Source organism: Phodopus roborovskii, unplaced genomic scaffold, assembly GCF_943737965.1.
Source record: "Phodopus roborovskii unplaced genomic scaffold, PHOROB, whole genome shotgun sequence".
NCBI classification, from domain to species: domain Eukaryota; kingdom Metazoa; phylum Chordata; class Mammalia; order Rodentia; family Cricetidae; genus Phodopus; species Phodopus roborovskii.
The window spans coordinates 9,170,505-9,189,237 of NW_026126480.1; the positions used below are offsets into that span (position 1 = coordinate 9,170,505).

The 18,733-nt window shown below is 38.3% G+C and overlaps 1 protein-coding gene across 1 annotated transcript in view; it reads left to right on the forward strand.

Annotated features, from left to right (window-relative positions):
• Gab2 (GRB2 associated binding protein 2) overlaps window positions 1-18,733 on the forward strand; it is a 163,715-nt gene that overhangs the window by 85,089 nt on the left and 59,893 nt on the right. Inside the window, exon 2 of the mRNA XM_051192265.1 lies at window positions 15,158-15,458. Coding sequence (XP_051048222.1) covers window positions 15,158-15,458 — 301 coding nt within the window. The remainder of the gene's footprint in view (window positions 1-15,157; window positions 15,459-18,733) is intronic.

The window sequence follows — 18,733 nt, forward strand, 5'->3', positions numbered from 1 at the left end:
AGCCCATAGGCCATAGTGTGTCTGGCAGACTCTTCAGCAATGCAGGAAACTTTAAACTGTCTTCTTGTATTGGCAGTTTATCAGTCATTTTTCTCTATATCCTGCAGACTGTCTGGCAGATTCTTCCATGAAGCAGGAACTCTGTAGCAATGTCCATCTTGAGACAGCAGTCAATTTTCTGTGGGTCCTGCATGTCCAGTTTATACAGCACAAAGTCAAACAGTCCAGACAAGAGCAGTATCTTGTCCACATGGCTAGTCTTGCCATATTGAAAGCAAACTCCAAAACGAGTTTCTTCAATGTCCATCTTCTTTTCTGGTGTAGGTGGTATTGCCAAGAGCAATTATGTCTCACTGTCACGAAAACCCTAAACCATTTTAAATGCCATATTCTGTAAGTCTTTGAAAGGTTTGAAGAATTCCTATCTATCTTAAATACATCTCTGTGTATCTTGAAAACCCTAACTAAACTCTAAGCTTTGACTATCATAGGTAATTATCTATAATCTGTACTACATTATACATTACATTTCTAAATGAGCTATACAAACAAGAGGAGAAATATACATATGACAAAATTGACCTTAAATTGTATCAATAAATGAAAATCCATTCCAATACAAAGAAATTATATCAATACCATAATTCCCTTTTTACCTTTAAAAATAATTGGCTGTGATCATTACCCATTTATAACTAAGTCCATTTAAATGAAACCAAACATTTATAAACAATATTTGGGAATTTGGGCGTCGTTCTTTCCAAACTACTTCCTGCTGATAGGGGGCGCTGTCATGGGGATCCTAAGAAGTTGCAGAAATCTTGGCTGTAGTCTGCGAGGCTGCTTTGTCCAAGCTGTTTTGAATGTTGGATCACCAGCGACTCTGTTTCAGGGGGCCTGGCTTGATCAAACCACATTAGTCTGGAAGGAATCCACAGCTTTTTATTTTCTGTGGAAACAAAAATAGAAATCCTTTTTCCCAGTAACTTGTCCTTGAACTTAAATGTTTGAGTCAAAGCATTTTTAAAATATATAAATTGAATTAATGCAGCAGCATTTCCTTTATCAGTTGTTATTTTCTCAGCAGTCAAACAATGCAGAGACAACACAATAGCATGCAATAACCAGATTCTCTCTAAGCTTTTCATCTTTACATGGCTTTATTATTACTCCATTTCTTTTATTTTTTATTTTTTGAGACAGGGTTTCTCTGTGTAACTCTTATCTGTCCTGGAATTCACTCTGCATACCAAGTTTACTTTGAAATCACAAGAGATCTGCTTGCCTCTGTCTCCCAATTGCTGGGATTAAAGGTGTGTGCCACCACACCCAGTTCCTCTTTGTCTATTTAAAACCATTTTATTTTTCTCTCCCAAGCCTATGTATTTTTTTAAAACACACTGTAAACTTTTAGCACCTTTTCTTAATGTGAATCTGTCTCTACTGTAAATCTTTATCTTTTTCTGTCCATGAGTCTTTATCTGTTAAACAACAACATTGTTAAAATTAAAGCCTTTGTTTCTGCCGCGGTTTACCAAAGATGGTGGCGGGTACTTTTACCGCCAGCACTGAGAGATGTGCTCACCTCCTTGGTCTGCGCTGCCACCCAGAAAGCATGCTACCGGCTTGGAGATGTGGTCACTGCCATTGCCATCTCTCATACACACCAATGAATTGTTAGCAGAGTTATTTAAAAGCTGTGCGGTTTTTTGCCTCTTATGGTGAGTCAGGAATCCTCCCTTTAAGGAGCCGTGCAAATATCTGATTGTCTCTCACAAAACAGAGTCCAACCGAGAAAAATGCTGTTACCAAGAAACCTTGCTTATCTCTGTTCTTTTGTTTCTAAAACCCTTTTTTAACTTTTTGTTAAAATTTAAGTGGAAGTTCTTACTAGCCACGTGGGCGCCATCTGTAACGTGTATGGTTTTTCCGCCCTCCGCCGCTGGTCTGGTCCTGCTGCTGCGCCAGCCCCAAATAATACACAGAGACTCTGTATTTGATACAATGCTGTTGGCCCGGTTACTTGTTTCTTATCGGCTAGCTCTGCCTTTAATTATTAACCCATTTCTGCTGATCTATGTATTTCTCTTACCGGGAGCCGGCGGCATACTGCTTTCTTCAGACTCTCCATCTTGGCTCCTCCTTACTACTTCCTATTTCCTCCTTGTCTCCTAGTCCCTCCTATCTTCCTTTCCTATTGGCCAACAGTGCTTTATTATTAACCAGTATGAGAAACGTATATACATAATGGCATCTCCCATCAAATTATACTACAGATTGTACCTGCCTGTCCTTTTTGAAGACCATAAGGGCTTAAAGAGCCTGACACTAGTAGATTTGATAGATGTGGTAAACCATCAGAAGAAAGGAAGAGGAAAATTTTTGTAGGTGAGAAGAAATCAGTGAGAAAAGCTTAAATTAGAATCTATCTATCTAAGCCAACAGACCCAAGGAGAGACTTAGCTCTAGAGTGAATTTGATTTATGACTCACATTTCATCAGGAGTCATTTCTGTCCTACTGGTCCATTCCTATCTCCACCTCAATCCCTACATAGCTTAGACTAACTGGACTTCTGACTATCCTCTTTCCTACTTCATTTCCACACCTGGCACAGGATTCATCTTAGAACTTTGCTCTCTCTGGATTGACTATTCTTAGGTTGCAATTAGCAATCCCTGAATTTCAGGCCCAAATCATCACAGCCTCCTGTGCATTGATAGAGGGAACTTGTTGAGTTAACATATAAAATGGTGCTGGAGTTGAATCTTAATACCATTGAACTGGCTTGGTTGTGTGCTGATTGCTGAGCCAACCACTGTGACTCACTGGAAGTTCTTCCCAGGCTTTATGATCTACCCACTACAACCTGTAATTAGTGTAGTTTCAAATATAGAACATGAGCTTTTCCTGGAGGTCCATTGTGTTTCTTGTGTCTGTGCAGTGCTCCTCACCCAGAGTAGGTATGACATTACACTTGCAGGTCATCTGTCTGAGAGCTTCAGCTTTTTTCACTTTTCCTGTTTTGACCAACAGAAAAGCAAACATATTATTTCCCTTTGCTCCCTTAGTATGAGTATCACTGTTATCTAGTACATATGAGTTCTAAATACTGTGCTAAGTGCTGAGATAAAAAGAGCTCTGACCTCAATGTAACAGTCTTGTGATTAGATAAAGCTCATTCTGTGTTCATCTGGAGGCTGAGACAATCTTTATAGTAAGTCAGGAGCAAGTGACTACACTGCCTTCTCTTGGGGGTTCACATTCCATGTGCTATTTAACTTTGTACTAAGTGCTAACACCTGAACTGAGTGCTAACACCTGAACTCTAGTGCTGCTGTTGTTTTCTGCGGTCATCAGTTAATTAATGATAAACTTGAATATTCTCCATAAACTCTATGGCCAGCGTTTCTCCAAGTTTATCAGCTGTCTGTCTCTGCCTCCTCGGGCTCTTTTCTGGGCTCCCACTAGACCTCTGGGATAAGAAAATCTGAGGCTGTGATGTTTACTAGTTGTATAACCTCTGAGCTTTTCCCCAGTCTGTGAAAAGGGACATATATTTAACTTCCCTAACTGGTTTAAGAATTAAGTATGATAAGGGACAGAAAGCACATGGCATGTTGCAGGAGCTCAGGAAATGTTTCCTTTGATTCCTTCAGACTATGAACTCCCAGGGGTCCAAAGCAGTTAAAAGATTCCTAAAAGAACACAGCTACAGAGCCCTTCCATGCTCAGGAAGAATCCTCCAGGAATGTACTCTCTCCATACTCATACTGGGTATAATGGGACAGAAGACTAGCCTGGTATATTTTTCACTGAAATAAATTAGGATATAATTGTATTTGTAAGTCTGACCAAATCTGCTATGTCTGTGATTGCTTAAAGTATAATTCCAACCCTGTCATTATTTGGTAGTCTAGAGGATAGGGGTAGATTTTGAGTTAGTTATAGTGATTTTTTTTTAAATAAATCAAGGAGCTTTTTAAAGATAAAGTATTTTGTGTTATACCTAGACTTGATATATTGACTTGTGGTAGCCGTTGTTAGTTTTTGAAGGTCTATAATCCTCACTTTACAGGCATCTCCTGTCCTATTGGCAGTTTTTGGTTTTACCTTCATCAGAAGAGGGAAGTTAAAAGGTCACACCCATTTCTAGAAGTTATGCGAAACTCTCTTCCAAGAAATGTCTTGCCCCTTCTATAACTTTAGCCACAGGATCTGGAGGAAGATGATTGGAGGCACTGAGAAAATTTAAGTCATCAAATAAGAGTTCTGTTATCTATAGTATAGTACCTAAGGCAAGGCAGAAGATTGTGGAGTTTTAGAAATATTTTCAACTGCCAGGGAATAAAGTATTAGAAGGTCCTGCCTAGCTTGGTTATTCGGAAGAACACATCTCTTGCTTCCAAGAATATGGTTAAATGAGGTATTGTAATATCAGATTGTCTTAGTGAACACCATGAGAGGCTGTCCAAGTTGGAACTGACTTCAGTTTATCACCCATTTGTTAAGCACATCCTCATAGAACACCTTCTACATTTTTTCCTGTCCCTTCTACTTTACCCTAACCCAGGGCTTAGCAAACAGCCCTGCACCACTCTTTGGGAATAGTTTTGTGAATACAGGCTAGATCTGTTTGCTTGTAAATTGCTGTGTTCATGCTTATGTGGATTTGAGTAGTTGTAACAAAGACTCTATGCCCTAAAATGTTTACTGTCTGCCCTTTACAGGAAACTTTGCTGATCACTACCCTAGGCTATCTCTTTTGGGGAACTTCCAGTATTAAACATTCTCTAGTTTCCATAGAGGGTCTAAAAAAATCCTTAGTAATTCAAGAAGAGTTCAGTTTTTTTTTTTGTTTTTTTTTTTTTTTTTTTTTTTTTTTTTTTTTTTGATAATAATACTTAAGGCAGAACAGAAGAGTCTGGAGTTTTAGAAGTAGCCTAAACTGGCCATCTCCTGTGACCATTTTGCTGCCTATACTAATTGGTATCAGAGAGGCTTCATCCATCAACTGATAGAAACAGATGCAGACCCAAAGCCAGACATCAGACAGAGTTCAGGGAATCCTGCAGAAAAAGGGGAGGAAGGATTGTAGGAGCCAGAGGGGTCAAGGACACCATAAGAAAACTCACAGAATCAACTAACCTGGGCTCATAGGGACTCACAGAGACTGAACTGACAAATCAGGGAGCCTGTATGGGACTGACCTAGGCACTCTGCACATATAGTTGTATAGGTTGGTCTTCTTGTGGGACTCAACACAGTCAGAGCAGGCACTGTCGCTTACTGGCTTTTAGAACCCTATTTCCTCATAATGGGTAACCTTGTTCAGCCTTAATACAAAAGAAGGTTCTTAGCTTATTGCAACTTGATTTGCCATGTTTTATTGATAACCATGGGAGGACTGCCCTTTTCTGACTAGAAATGGAGGAGGAGTGGATGAGGGGGGTGCAGAAGGGGAGGGGGACTAGGAGAAGAGGCAGACGGGGAAAGTTCAGCTGAGATGTAAAATAAAAACATTTGTTTAAAAAAAAAAGTACTTTCAGTTTTCAAGATTGAAGCTAAAAAGGGCTTCCTTAAAACAAAAGACAACTCCCCTACAGGAAGTAGCCTAGTTCAACTTTAGTGTGTGGAATACCCTAAAACCAAGCAAGTTCTTGTTCCATATGTAAAGCAGCCTTTATACTTGAATGCTTATTCATGATCTAGGGAATCTCATTAGAGGCTGATATATTGGGATTTTTTTAATCCTTCACCACCAACAGAATACTTAAAATGTGATGTAGTCATCCTAAGTTTCGGTTGGGGGCCTATTTTAATTTTCTAGTTGCAAAAGAGCAATAGGAGGAAGTCATGACCTTGTTCGGCACACTTACAGACATAACCCAAAGGACAGACAGGATCACATGACATTCACTCTGCTCAACGGCAGGAGTGATGCAACTTCCAGGTCATGTGTACCCACATTTGTGTCTCTGTGGTCTGGGCAATTGTGAAATGGTTTGTTTTCTGACTAGATTTGGGTACAAAAGGAAAACAACAGTCACTTCTGTTTCATCAGAGCAAGTGGGGATATCTACTTGATTTTAAACACAAATTCCAACACTTTAATTTTTTTTTGATGGTATATTTATCTTATGTACTTTTCTTCCTCTCTGTCTTTATTATTACTATTCTATTTATTTATTTCATGTACTCATTTTGGTGGTTTTTGAGTTTGGTTTTTCTGGTTTTTTGTTTTTCGGAAAAGTCTCAAATGTGTTGCCCAATCTAATGACCCCACTGTCACATCATTTTCATTTAGACTGCCATTTTCTCTGACTATAGAAAGCTATAGCAATGGCTTTCTAAATAGATTGGGTTTTGTTTTTGGGCTTTCTGTTTTTTGTTCTTTTTGTGTCTTATTTTTCTTTTTCTGGTTCACCTTCCTCATTGCTAGAGGAGCACTATTTAACATTTTACAAGTAGGTACAGAGGACTGTTTAACATTTCTTGCTGCTGTGCACTTTGCAGTGGCTCGCAATACCCATAAAGATAATTCACAGTAGAGAGAATCACCAAATTTTACAAACCTGTCTTACCTTTTTTTTTCTCATGCCTTGGCCTTGTTCATACTGTGTTATCTTTTTAAAAAATCCTTTCAACTTTTTTTTTTTTTACAACCTTCCTTATTGTTTATAGTCATTCCTCTCTGTCCTTTTTCCTCTCTCTCTGCCTCTGTCCCTAAAAGTTTGAGTTCCTGTTCCAGTGATCTATTAGGACATTATGTGTCTTTTTATGGTACTTTTAAAACTCTGTTTCTTCTTTTAGGGCTATACATTAATGTCTTTTCTTCCTGAAACTTTATAAAAATTTTAAGTCACTTAGAAAGGATATTTATGTCTTGCCTCTCTCTTTTTTTAAATTTATCCCACATAGCTAGCATAGAGCACTGTTCATCTTTGTTTTCGTTGACTACTTAAAAATTCATCATAAGATCAAAATTTCCACTTATTTACCTTTTTTTAAAAAAAAGATTTATTTTTTATTTGGAGGATGATCTGTGTATGTGTTCATGCACATGTACACAAGAGTGCCCACAGGAGCCAGGGACAGACCCCCCTGGAGCTAGAGGTAGAGAGCTGTGTGCTACCTCATGTGTTTGCTGAGAACCTAAGTCCTATCCTCTGGGAAAGCAACAAGCACTCTTAACTGCTGAGCCACCCACTTCTTTATTTGCTTTTTAAATATTTTATAGCATTGACATTTTCAAATCCATGATTCATCTTTTGTTACTGTTAGCCTAATGTTTTTTCATAGGCGGTCTCCCTGTGTGGGCCAAGTTGGCTCAGAACTCATAATCCTATTACTTCATCCTTCTGAGTAGTTGGTATTATAGGCATGTACCACCACTCCTTCCCAGGCCCTTTCTACATGGATACCCAGTTTCTCAAGCACCTATTGTTGAAAAGGCTATATGTCTTCCTTTGAATTTCTTTTGCACCTTTATCAAAACTCAATGGGAGGCAGCAAGATATTTCAGTGGGTGAAGATGTTTGCTGACAAACCTGGCCACCCAAATTTCATCTCCAGGCCCTGCATTGGGTAGAAGGAGAGAACCAACTCCTCCAGGTTGCCCTCTGACCTCTACATTTGTACTGTCCCCCCAGAAATAATTGTAATGATAGAGATAAATGAAAATCAGTGGGCGTATCATATGTATCTAATTCTCAGTTCTCTGTTCTGTTACCTTGTTTTGTGGATTTATAGCTTTCCTCCAATACACATAGTCTTCATTGCTAGAGCTGTAAGACATTTAAAATATGTGCACTGGGGCTGGAGAGATAACTTGTTGGTTCAGAGCTGTGGCTGCTCTTTCAGAGGACTCAGGTTCAGTTCCAGCATCAACATGGTAGTTCACACCATCCATGACTCCAGTCCCCGTACACCTGATGCCCATTCCCCTTTTTTTGGCCTCCAAGGGCACAACACACACAAACACACATGGTACAGAGACATACAAACACTCATAAAAATCAAAATGCTTAAATATAGTGCCCTGAATCTATCCACTTTAATCTTGTTTTCCAAAATTGTTTTATCTATTTTCATCTTTTTTCTTCCCATATATACTATAGAATAAGCTTGTCTACATCAACAAAACTTTTCATTGGGATTTTTATAATTATATATATAAATTTTGGAAGATGTATTGATTCTTCTAATCTGTGGACATGGTATGTCTGTTTAAATATTTAGGAATACTTTGACTAATTTTATAAACATTGTGTAGTTTATAACATATATTTCCTATGTGCACAATGTTTTGTTATATTTATACTTTTCATTTTTTTAAAAAAAAGTGATTATAATAGGTCCAGTGGGGGTTTTTCTTCTCTTTTCCTTGTTTTCATTGTTGAGGGTTAAACCCAGGATCTTATTCATGGTAAGCAAGCAATCAACCATTGAGCTACCCACCCAGCTCCAATATATATATTTTTATTGCCCATGCTAACAAATTCATTGCTAGACCATAAAATAAATAGTCTAGAAGTAAATAGATTTTTTTTTTTTACATATCTTGTATCCTGTGACCACTATGTTCTAGGAAGTCTTTAGCAGTTATTTTTGGATTCAGCAGAAATAATCATGTCATCTGAAAATAGGATAGTTCTTTCCTTTTCTCTTGTCTTTTCCTCTTTTTCTGGTCTGTTGTTTCTTATATCTGTTTCCTGCTTTGTTACATGACTAGAACTTCTAGCACAGTGTTGGAAGTGACTGTCTTCCTCCCAATTTTGTCAGTCTTTCAGAATTTACTGTAACCTATAATATTAGATATTGGACTTTTATGTAATTTAGCAGATTCAACAAATTTAACTATATTCTTGTTTCCTGAGTTTTTAAAATAAAATGAGTATTCTTTTCTGCATTGATAGCATTGCTTTCAGTTTTAGCCTTTCTATTTGGTGGGTTATATTTGTTAATTTCAAATCAGCTCTACCTTCTCATAATAAGCCCCACTTAGTTACCTGGCTCTTTAGATTATTGAATTGCATATAAATCCATAATCCACTTTAATTTTTTAGGATTTTGGCTATATGAGAATAGTCCTGAAAATTTTTCTTTTAACAACATATTCAGGACTTACATTTCCATATTGTCTTTTTGTATTTCGTGTCACTAATCCAAGCATAATTTTTCTTATCTATGTCATGGACATTTTCAGCTAAAGCTCCCAAACCCCTTCATAAATATGTAGTATGTGCACTGCTCAGAATGAAAGGGAGAGTTAAAGAACTCTCATCATAGAAAATCCAATATATGCTTTTATCTTGTCATATTTTCTATAGTCCTCTTGATTGCCTCTCTTGTTTTCTGTTATAAAAACATTTTTAAATTACACCTATTAGAAAGAATAAATTAATGTTCTCATTGAATGAAAAAAAATGCCGATACATGTTTGCCGAGTTTCCAAATGTTCACACTGTTCCAAGTGTCTAGTGGCCACACTGAACCTAGTAGCCTCAAGAGACTCAAAGCTTAAAGTAAATAAGAACATACAAACAATTGAAATGCAGATTTGAAGAAAGAATTTCCCAAGTCCAAGGTATTAAATGTTTGGGACCAGAAGTTCTAGATGTGTCTTTAGCATCAAAACACTGGTTCTCAACCTGTGAGTTGAATGACCCTTTCACAGGGGCCACATATCAGATATCCTGCACATCAGATATTTACATTATGATTCATAGCAGTAGCAAAATTACAGTTAATAATAATAATAATAATAATAATTTTATGGTTGGTATCACCACAACATGAGAAACCATATTAAAGGGCTGCTGCGTTAGGAAGGTTGACAACTGCTGTTTTAGAATAGTGCCTGGAACATAATAAACACTAGGTAAGTGTTTCTTGTATGAATAGATGGGAGAATACCGAGAAACAGAGGAGAACAACTATGGTAGAAGAGGGATGTGAGCTACAGACAGCTTTGCCCATTGTGTCTCGAATACATTAGCATCTTGTAAGCAGCTGACTGTTGGCCTGTACTACTTCCTTGGAAGGAGAACTTGAGAAGCTCTTAAAGTATCTATAGCAAACAACTTTTTCTTCTTGTTGAAGTGTCTCTGGGTATTTATTTGTGCTTGCATCCGTACATCACTGATTTAGATACAGCCATTCCAAAGACACAGGCACTGAAGGGGATACTTCACCTCAAACAGAAGCTGACCTATTAAAACCATTTTTAATGTACCATGGTATTTATACACTATATAATATATTCTACATAATATTCTGCATATAATATGTATATATAACTGTATTTGCTGGACACCTCTATACAAATATATAGAGTTTCATAAACAGTGGCCAGGACAGGATTTGATGTGACTATAATTAAATACCTTTTATTTTATCTTCTTCAACTTTATTATATATGGTAATACATCAATTTTCTATTTTAATTTAATCTAAGGCTTGTCAGACCTCATGTATATTCCCCTTGACCAATTAAGTGCCATAAAGACTTCATGCTAGAAAGCAATCAATTAAGGAGCATATTTTTTGATTACTATACATGGGCCAAGCACTATTCTAAATATTGTAACTATTACATGAGAGTAAGGCGTATATCGGTTACTTTTCTGTTGCTGTGATAAAACACCTTGACCAAAGCAATTATAGAAAAGTTTGTTTAGGCTTATGATTTCAGAGGGATAGAAGTCTATCATGGGGGAAAAACATGGCAGCAAGGGACAGGCATGGCAGCAGGAGCAGGAAGCTGAATGCTTATATCTTCCAACACAAAGCAGAGAGATCAAACTAGAAGTGGGGGCAAGCCATAATCTCTCAGAGACCCTCCCCAGTGACATACATCCTCCAGCAAAAAAAGGTACATTTCCTAAACTTCCCAGACAACACCACTAACTAGGGACCAAGTATTAAGATTTCTGATCCTATGGGGGACATCTCTCATTAAAAACCCCACACCAGAGATAACATATGAGAATGAAAGGGTCCCTGTGCTGGTGCTATTTACATTCCAGGAAGTGAGTGCAAACAATCAGCAGAATTGGTGTGAGTACTAAAAAGACCGATGACACCAGTGAAACCAGACAAGGAGAAAGAGGAATGTGAGTGTTTGCAAGGGGAGGGGTGGGAGATGAGGAGCAGTTCTTCAACAATGTGATGTTTGGATAAGCAATTGAAATAAAGAATACGAAATAGAAATGCTGGGAGAAGGAGTGTTCCAGAGAGAACAATTAAAATTAAGAGCCCGAGGCAGGTGTGCACCTGGTAGTGTTTAAGGCCAGTGTGATAACAAAATGGACTACACTGATGTGAGATAATGAGATGGGACATGATGTTCAGGCATGCCAGGCTGTGTTAGTTAAGTTTTCATAAATCTGTGAGATCATCAGCTTATAGAGAGAAAAGACAGAACATTAGCCCTGGGTACAACCCTCAGCACCATGAAGAGGGAAAAAACAAGAGAGGAAAAAGAGGCTTGTTTTGGATCACAGTTTTAGAGGGTTCAGTCATCAGCCCTGTTGTTTTAGGCTAGAGTAGGGAAGCACCTTATGACAGGGAGCATGTTTTAGAGCAAGCGGCTTATCTCTCTGGCCAGGGAGCAAACAGAGAAGACAGTCCGTATAGTCCATTCAATGTCACATCATCAATGACCTAAGGCCTTATTTCTTAAAGATTCTACAATCTCCCAAATAGCATTACAAGCTGAGACCAAAGCTTTGAAATTATCTAAGACCTAAATTGTAACCTAGGCTAAGGGGCCCATCAGAAGCAAATTGCTTTTACTCTGAGTGGATAACGGATAGACAGTTTTCATGCATAAAATGACCAGTTACTCTGATTTACAGTCTATCTTGATTTACATCCTATCCTGCTTTCTGACCTAACTTTTGTGAATAGATTGTTGAATGAAATTATAAAGGGTATTAAAATCAATGCAATTATGGGTTGGTGAGACAGTGCATTTGCTGCCAAGCCTGGTGACCTAAGGTCAATTCTCAATAAGCATGAAGTAGAAGAGGAAAATTGACCCCAGCAAGTTGTTCTCTGATCTACACACACACACACACACACACACACACACACACACACACACTGTAGCATGCACACATTTCAAACATACAGACACATAATCACACAATGAAATTAGAGAACAACAGGGGAGATAAGGAACAGATATTCTGAACTCTTTCACTGACAGAATTTGTTGATAGACTGAATGTTTAATATGAGAATTACTTGACTTTGACACAGGAAGGATGTGATAGCCATAATTAAGATGGGAAAGATTATAGTAAGAAATGAGTCTGAGGGATATTAGAAGGTCAAATTTTGGAGGTTAATAGGAGTTGAGACAGAGTCTTATCTGTATACTAGGCTGGCCTCGTACTTACTATGTATCCCTACCTGACATCAAACTGGCAACAATCCTCTTCGTCAAATGATGAGATGGCAAGTGTGAGACACTGTGCCTGGCTGAAAGTTCCACTTTTAACATACTAGTTTTGAAATTTTTAATAATGGAGAATTGGGTCTAGGCATCAGGTTCCTCAGATAGGGCTAGACCAGGGTCTGACATTTGGAAACTGCAGCAAGTAGATGGCTTTAAACCAATGGTGGGTGTAGAGATAGTCCATCAGAGAACTGAGCGTTGGAATACTCTATAGAACTGAGAGAATGGGAAGAAAAAAAAACCAGCACTAGCACCTGGAAAAGCAATACCGTATGGGAAATTGACAGTGGATGCTGAAGTCCATCAAAGAAAGTATTTCAATGAAGGTGACACAATGAAGGTGTGTCACTAATAGGCCAGTGTTAAATGTTCCTGAGAGATCATAGTAAGTTTCAAGAACTAGTTAACAGCACTGTAGTCTTCAAGGCCTTTGATACGTTATTCCAGAGGTACAGTGAAGAGCAGACTAATGGAAGTGCCTTCATATAGGAGATGAAACAAATAAGCATAGTACTATAGAAACTGTTTGAAGCTTAACTGAAGAGGAATTGAAAAACTGAGTCACAGTCAGAGATGAATGCGAAAACAAGAAACTTCTTTTTTCTGAGATGATGGAAATGATTCTAACAGGGAAGGATGAAGCGACTACTCTGGAGAGGGTGCAGTTGTTGAAGTGATATTCCAGCTGGGTGAAAGGGTGTGTAACTAGGGAGGAAGGCTGCTTTAATTATTAGAAGGGCTTCCTGTACTCTCCAGAGAATGTGGCTGTGGATGCAGGTGCACTAGTAAATGTAGCATCGGACCGCTTTTGATTATATTTTCTCATGAAAGAAGAAAAGAGTAGAAGTTTTGGAGATTTAAAGAAAGATAAGAGATTGTTACCAAAGAGTACAAGAAGTCCTGGACTAGGTCAATAGGATTGTCAGGCATTGTAAGTGGCCCATGTAAAGGCTGGAGAAAGCCACGTGAGAACAGGTTAAGTAGGCAGAACATTAGACTTAGAAGAAGGTTGTGGTTTTGCCAAGTAAACAAGAAAAAATGGGAAAAGAAGCAAGGAAATTGTAAGGACTAGTCAAGAGAGTTGGTTACTGAGGAAACTGAGGACAAGGTGAGTGTGAAGTATTGGTAAAATTAATATACCTCCCTGGAGATTGGAAGGATTGTGGTGGTGGTGGTGGTAGTGATGATGATGATGATGATGATGATGATGATGATGATGATAAAATCATTGACATTTGTAGTATTCTGAGCTTATTTGCATTAAAAAAAGTCTCTCATAAATAGGGTAGGTGATGATAGTGGTGGCTATGATTCTCATTCCATAAATAAGGAAAGATCCAAAGAAGTAACTTAGTTGAAAAATCATGCAATAAGTCTGTAGCAGAGCTCAGACTCAACCCAAAGCTCTGAAACTATTTAGTTTTGGTTGTTTGTGGGGGATTGTTTTTATCCTGTGTATCAGTTCTGCTTAGAGTTTACTCAGTCTTGTTGAAGAGATACAATGTAGAAGATAGATTAAGAGCACATGTAGTCAAGTTTTAAATTTTATAATAAGGAATAATATAAGACATTTATTCAGTAATATAGATGGAATGCTTGGCATGAGCAAGGAACTTCCACAGGTCTTAGGGAAACTATGTCAGGACTTAAGATAAAAAAGGGGACCCTAAAGGTAGATGCTCAGAGCATTTCTACCAAGATTCCCTAGCAGTGGTTCTTCACTGACATCATGACTGGTAAGAGACATACCATAGGAAGTTAGGAAATTAATTTTCTGCTACTCTTGGTATGACATTGTTGCTTTAACTCACAATGCCTCAACCTGTAAGCTGAGGTTTTTATGGCTTTGCAAGTGCTCCCTAACCGAATGTTTTATGAGTATGTGTCTAGTCTAAAGGAAGAGTTGCACTACTCTTGTACTCCTGTACTAACATGTTCTGAAACCATCTTCCATTTTTGAGCTGAGAAAAATCTGAAAGGGAAATGTAGGCTGTGAGTATCAGAAGGGCCCAGCAGTCCCTAGGTTAATAGACATTTGTACAGGGGGCACCTGCTGAGATTTCAGGCTCTTGTGTTCCTGACACAAGACTAGGGACTAGGGACACAAGGGTAGTGATAGAAATAGAGACAGTTTATTTGAGAAAAGAAAGTCACACCAAGAATGAAGTGGGCTAGAGAGCTGGCACAGGTCCCAGGCTTTCTGGCCTTGACAGTCTGGATTCTTTATAGGTAACATATAACACTCTCCGTCTTCCTCATTCAGAGAGCTTGAGTTGGAGGGGGTTGTTTTTCATATTTTTGTTTTCCTTGTTGGGGAAGGCTCTTGTTTTGTTATATGTAGCCCATTGCCAAAGGTTCCCAGTCTTCTTCTGCCAGTTGGCTTCTTTTATATGGTAATCTTAATTATTTAATTACATATTTGTTTGGGGGAACACAAATGTCATGATGCACATATGGAGGTCAGGTGATAATGTTCATACCTTGTAGATTTCAGGGACTGAGCTCAAACCATTTAGTGTGGTGGCAGGTACCTTTATCCACTGAGCAATCTGGTGGGTCCCTCATAAGATGATCTTGGAGTCTTTCTCTCCAGGCCCTAGCCATCCTAAATAGATATGTGAGGACATGCTAAAAGCTTTAAAATAACTAATGGCATTTTCTCCTTCTTCTTTCTGCACCTCTGGTGATTTAGGCCTGGAAGAAACGCTGGTTCATCCTACGGAGTGGCCGGATGAGTGGTGACCCAGATGTTCTGGAATATTACAAGAATGAGCACTCCAAGAAACCCCTACGGATCATCAACCTGAACTTCTGTGAGCAAGTGGATGCAGGCCTGACCTTCAACAAGAAAGAGCTTCAAGATAGTTTTGTGTTTGATATCAAGACCAGTGAGCGTACTTTTTACCTGGTGGCTGAGACAGAGGCCGACATGAATAAGTGGGTCCAGAGCATCTGCCAGATCTGTGGCTTCAATCAGGCTGAGGAGAGCACAGGTATGACAGCAAGCACAGCAATTCCCCAGGGGACTCTGCTGAGATCTCAGGTTCCTCTAGCCAGGAAAGCTGGTTCTCGTAAGATTTCTGATTGGCAAATGAGGAGAGTGTAACAGACTTGGCCTGATATAGAGGGACCTCTAGGTTCTGATAACCCTCAAATGGAGAATGGTAGAGTCAGAATATTTCAGGTGCCTTGATGTTTCTACCATTTTAAGCTCTAAACCATTTTTTCCACTCCCTGTTTAGCACACTGTGCCTTGTCACCTGTCAGCCATGCCATGGAGAAGCTCTCCCTTTGATTACACCTCTGGTCAATTTCTATCTGTTCTAGTCCATCTATTTCAGACCACCTGACAGCTTGCTTGCTTGTTTCTCAGGCATCCTTTGTGGTTATTGACATACACTCTTGTGTTCCTTAAATCCACTTGAGGACAGATAAAAGGATGAAACGCTGACTTTATGTTTGGGTTTTGATAACCCGTTGTTAAAAGTACCTCAACTTGTGCATCTGTGTTTCATATGTGGTTGTGAATCCTTATCCACATACATAGAGCAGCCAAAGGTGAACACTGGACATCTTCTTCTATAACCCTCTACCTTATTTATTGATATGTAAATATCCTTTCTTCTTAAAAATCTTCCTGCTAATTTTAGAATGTACTAGTATCTGTGACTTTTTAATTACAAAAGTTTTATGACCACTATAACAACAACTCTAGGCATAGTCTCTTAATAAAATGCAGCAAGCATCTCTATGCATGTAATATTTTTAGCATTAAAAGGTATGGTTGCCTCAGTAGCAAAATATAAAAGAAGATTGACCCAGATCAACTTGAATGACTAACCATCTAGGAAAGTAGGGCAGAATGCAGGAAAAGTATCTGTTGTACAGGACTGACAACCTGAGCTCTGTCTCGGAGACTCACTGTAAGAAAAAAAACCTATCTCAAAAAAAAAAAAAAAATGGTCTCTGACCTCAAACTCACTATGGTATTCATAATAACAGTAATTATTAGTTCATTATCATTTTTTGACGATGCTAGACACTAAACACAAGGCCTTTGTGTCTAGGTAAGAATTCTACTACTCAGCTATATCCCCAGCCCTTATAATTTTTTCTACAAAATAATTGTAATTTTTATAGATCTATAAATAATTCAAAGGTTCTGATTCTTCATGTGAAAGCAAGTAAAGACTCCAAAATGATGATTTATTCTTTAAGTAAATGATACACAGGTGATAATTCAAGTCTATAACTCATAAATCACTGAAAGACAATTTTATTCCTTCATGAAGGAATAAATATTCCATTCAAGAAGATATGAGGTTATGTTTACATCATAACCTAGTAATAAACATTTTGCTAGTTTTTTTTATGATCCTGAACCATTACCATGTAATTTCAAATGTTAACAATGTAAATATCTAAATATTCTAAATAGCAAATACCTGTTAGCAGTGGGAGCTAAAGCATGCGTGGTTAACAAAATAGTGACTATTCATACCAAATAATTAAATATAAAATATCATGCCAGGTTCTGTCAGAGAAACATGGAAATAGTGCTGAGGATCTCACTGTTGTTGGTATTAATTTATAATTTGGAAGAATGAAATAAAAGCCAGAAGTTAGGAATGTACAACTGAATAGTTACAGTGCAGGGCATAGTTAGTGAGGTCTTTCTTCAGAAAACTGGAAAACAGCTCACAGAACAAACAACCAAGGATCTGATGAGATCAGAAGATTGTTTAGTTAATAAAAAGTTTGCTACTCAAGCATGAGGACCTGAGTTCCCTGAGTTCACATAAGAAGCTGGTGTAGTTCTGTGATGTTCCCTGAGCCTTGGGCATAATAAGGATTGTTTCTTGAGGCAAAACTTGTTTTGAGGGTGCTAGCTAGTTTCCAGATAACTCCTACCTCTGGGTCCTATTTCCTGTAGGTATGCTATGATTACAAATGCTCACTGGCACATCCAGCTTGCATTCTAGGGATTGAACTCAGGTCACCAGGATTGACTCGTTGAGCTTTGTCCCTGGTCTCTGTTTTGATTTTTGAAACAGATCTGATTCTTGTCACCCAAGTTGGCCTCAAACTCATGCAACCCTGCTGCCTTAATTTCTTGAGTGCTCAGATTAAATGAATGAGCCACCATGCCTAAATATGGTTGTGTTCGTGTGTGTGTGTGTGTGTGTGTGTGTGTGTGTGTGTGTGCGTGTGTGCTTGTGCATATGCAAATGGATGTGCACATTATTCATATGGAGACCAGAGGTTGCTGTTAGGTGTTTTCTTTAGTCCCTCTCTACCTTATTTTTTTTTTTTTTTTTTTTGACAAGGCCTCTCACTGAGTGGGCTAGGCTGGTTAGCTAGCAAGCTTTAGGGATCTTATTATGCCCAAGGCTCAGGGAACATCACAGAAGAGATGAAGTAGAAAAATCGAAAGATCCAGAAACTAGAACATCTGCTTCAAGATGGTGTCTTCTATATATGTCAGGAAAGCTGCACCCATGAAAATAATGTGGTCACCTAAAGAAGACCTGTATAATGATAAAACATGGTTGACATGCAAACATGGATGGAAATCTCACAAGACCCCAACCCTAAATAAAAACTACATATAAGTAACGACTAAAATGAAAAAAGTATCAGTCTTCCCCAGGGATGAGTTCGCTAGTTGGCTATCTAATATGAAGTGGTCAACCCTAAAAATATATACATTTGATCAACATTAAATGGACTCTGGAAGTTGTATTTATATATTTATACACATACACATGTAGCAATAATTAAAGAAAATGGGGCCATAAAGTTGAGAGAAAGGGTAGAGGGTGACATGGGAAGAGTTGGAGGGAGGAAGGGGAGAAATGATGCCTACTGGGGCTTGGGTACCCCCAGTCAGTTGTTCTCTTCATTTTGAAAAGTCATAGCTTTCTACAGTGGTCTCTATTTAATAAAAAAAGAAGTTCTTTAAGTGGGGCACTACAGTTACCTGTGGGATAAAAGGATAAGTACTTAGAATGCAGTTAAAATTACACTAAATTGGAAAATGGCAGTATTAAATTCTCTAGGTTCTGTGCCCTCACAGTCATTTGTAGTTGGCTAGGTTCACACACGAATTCCCTCTTAATAAGTGAGCTTTATGTCCAATTAGACAGTTGTTGATTACCCTAAAGATATAAGTGCCACTATTGAACCTGCATGGATATCTTCCCTGTCATATCTGGATAGGACTATTGTCTTATTTAGGGTTTCTGTTGCTGTGAAGAGACACCATGAC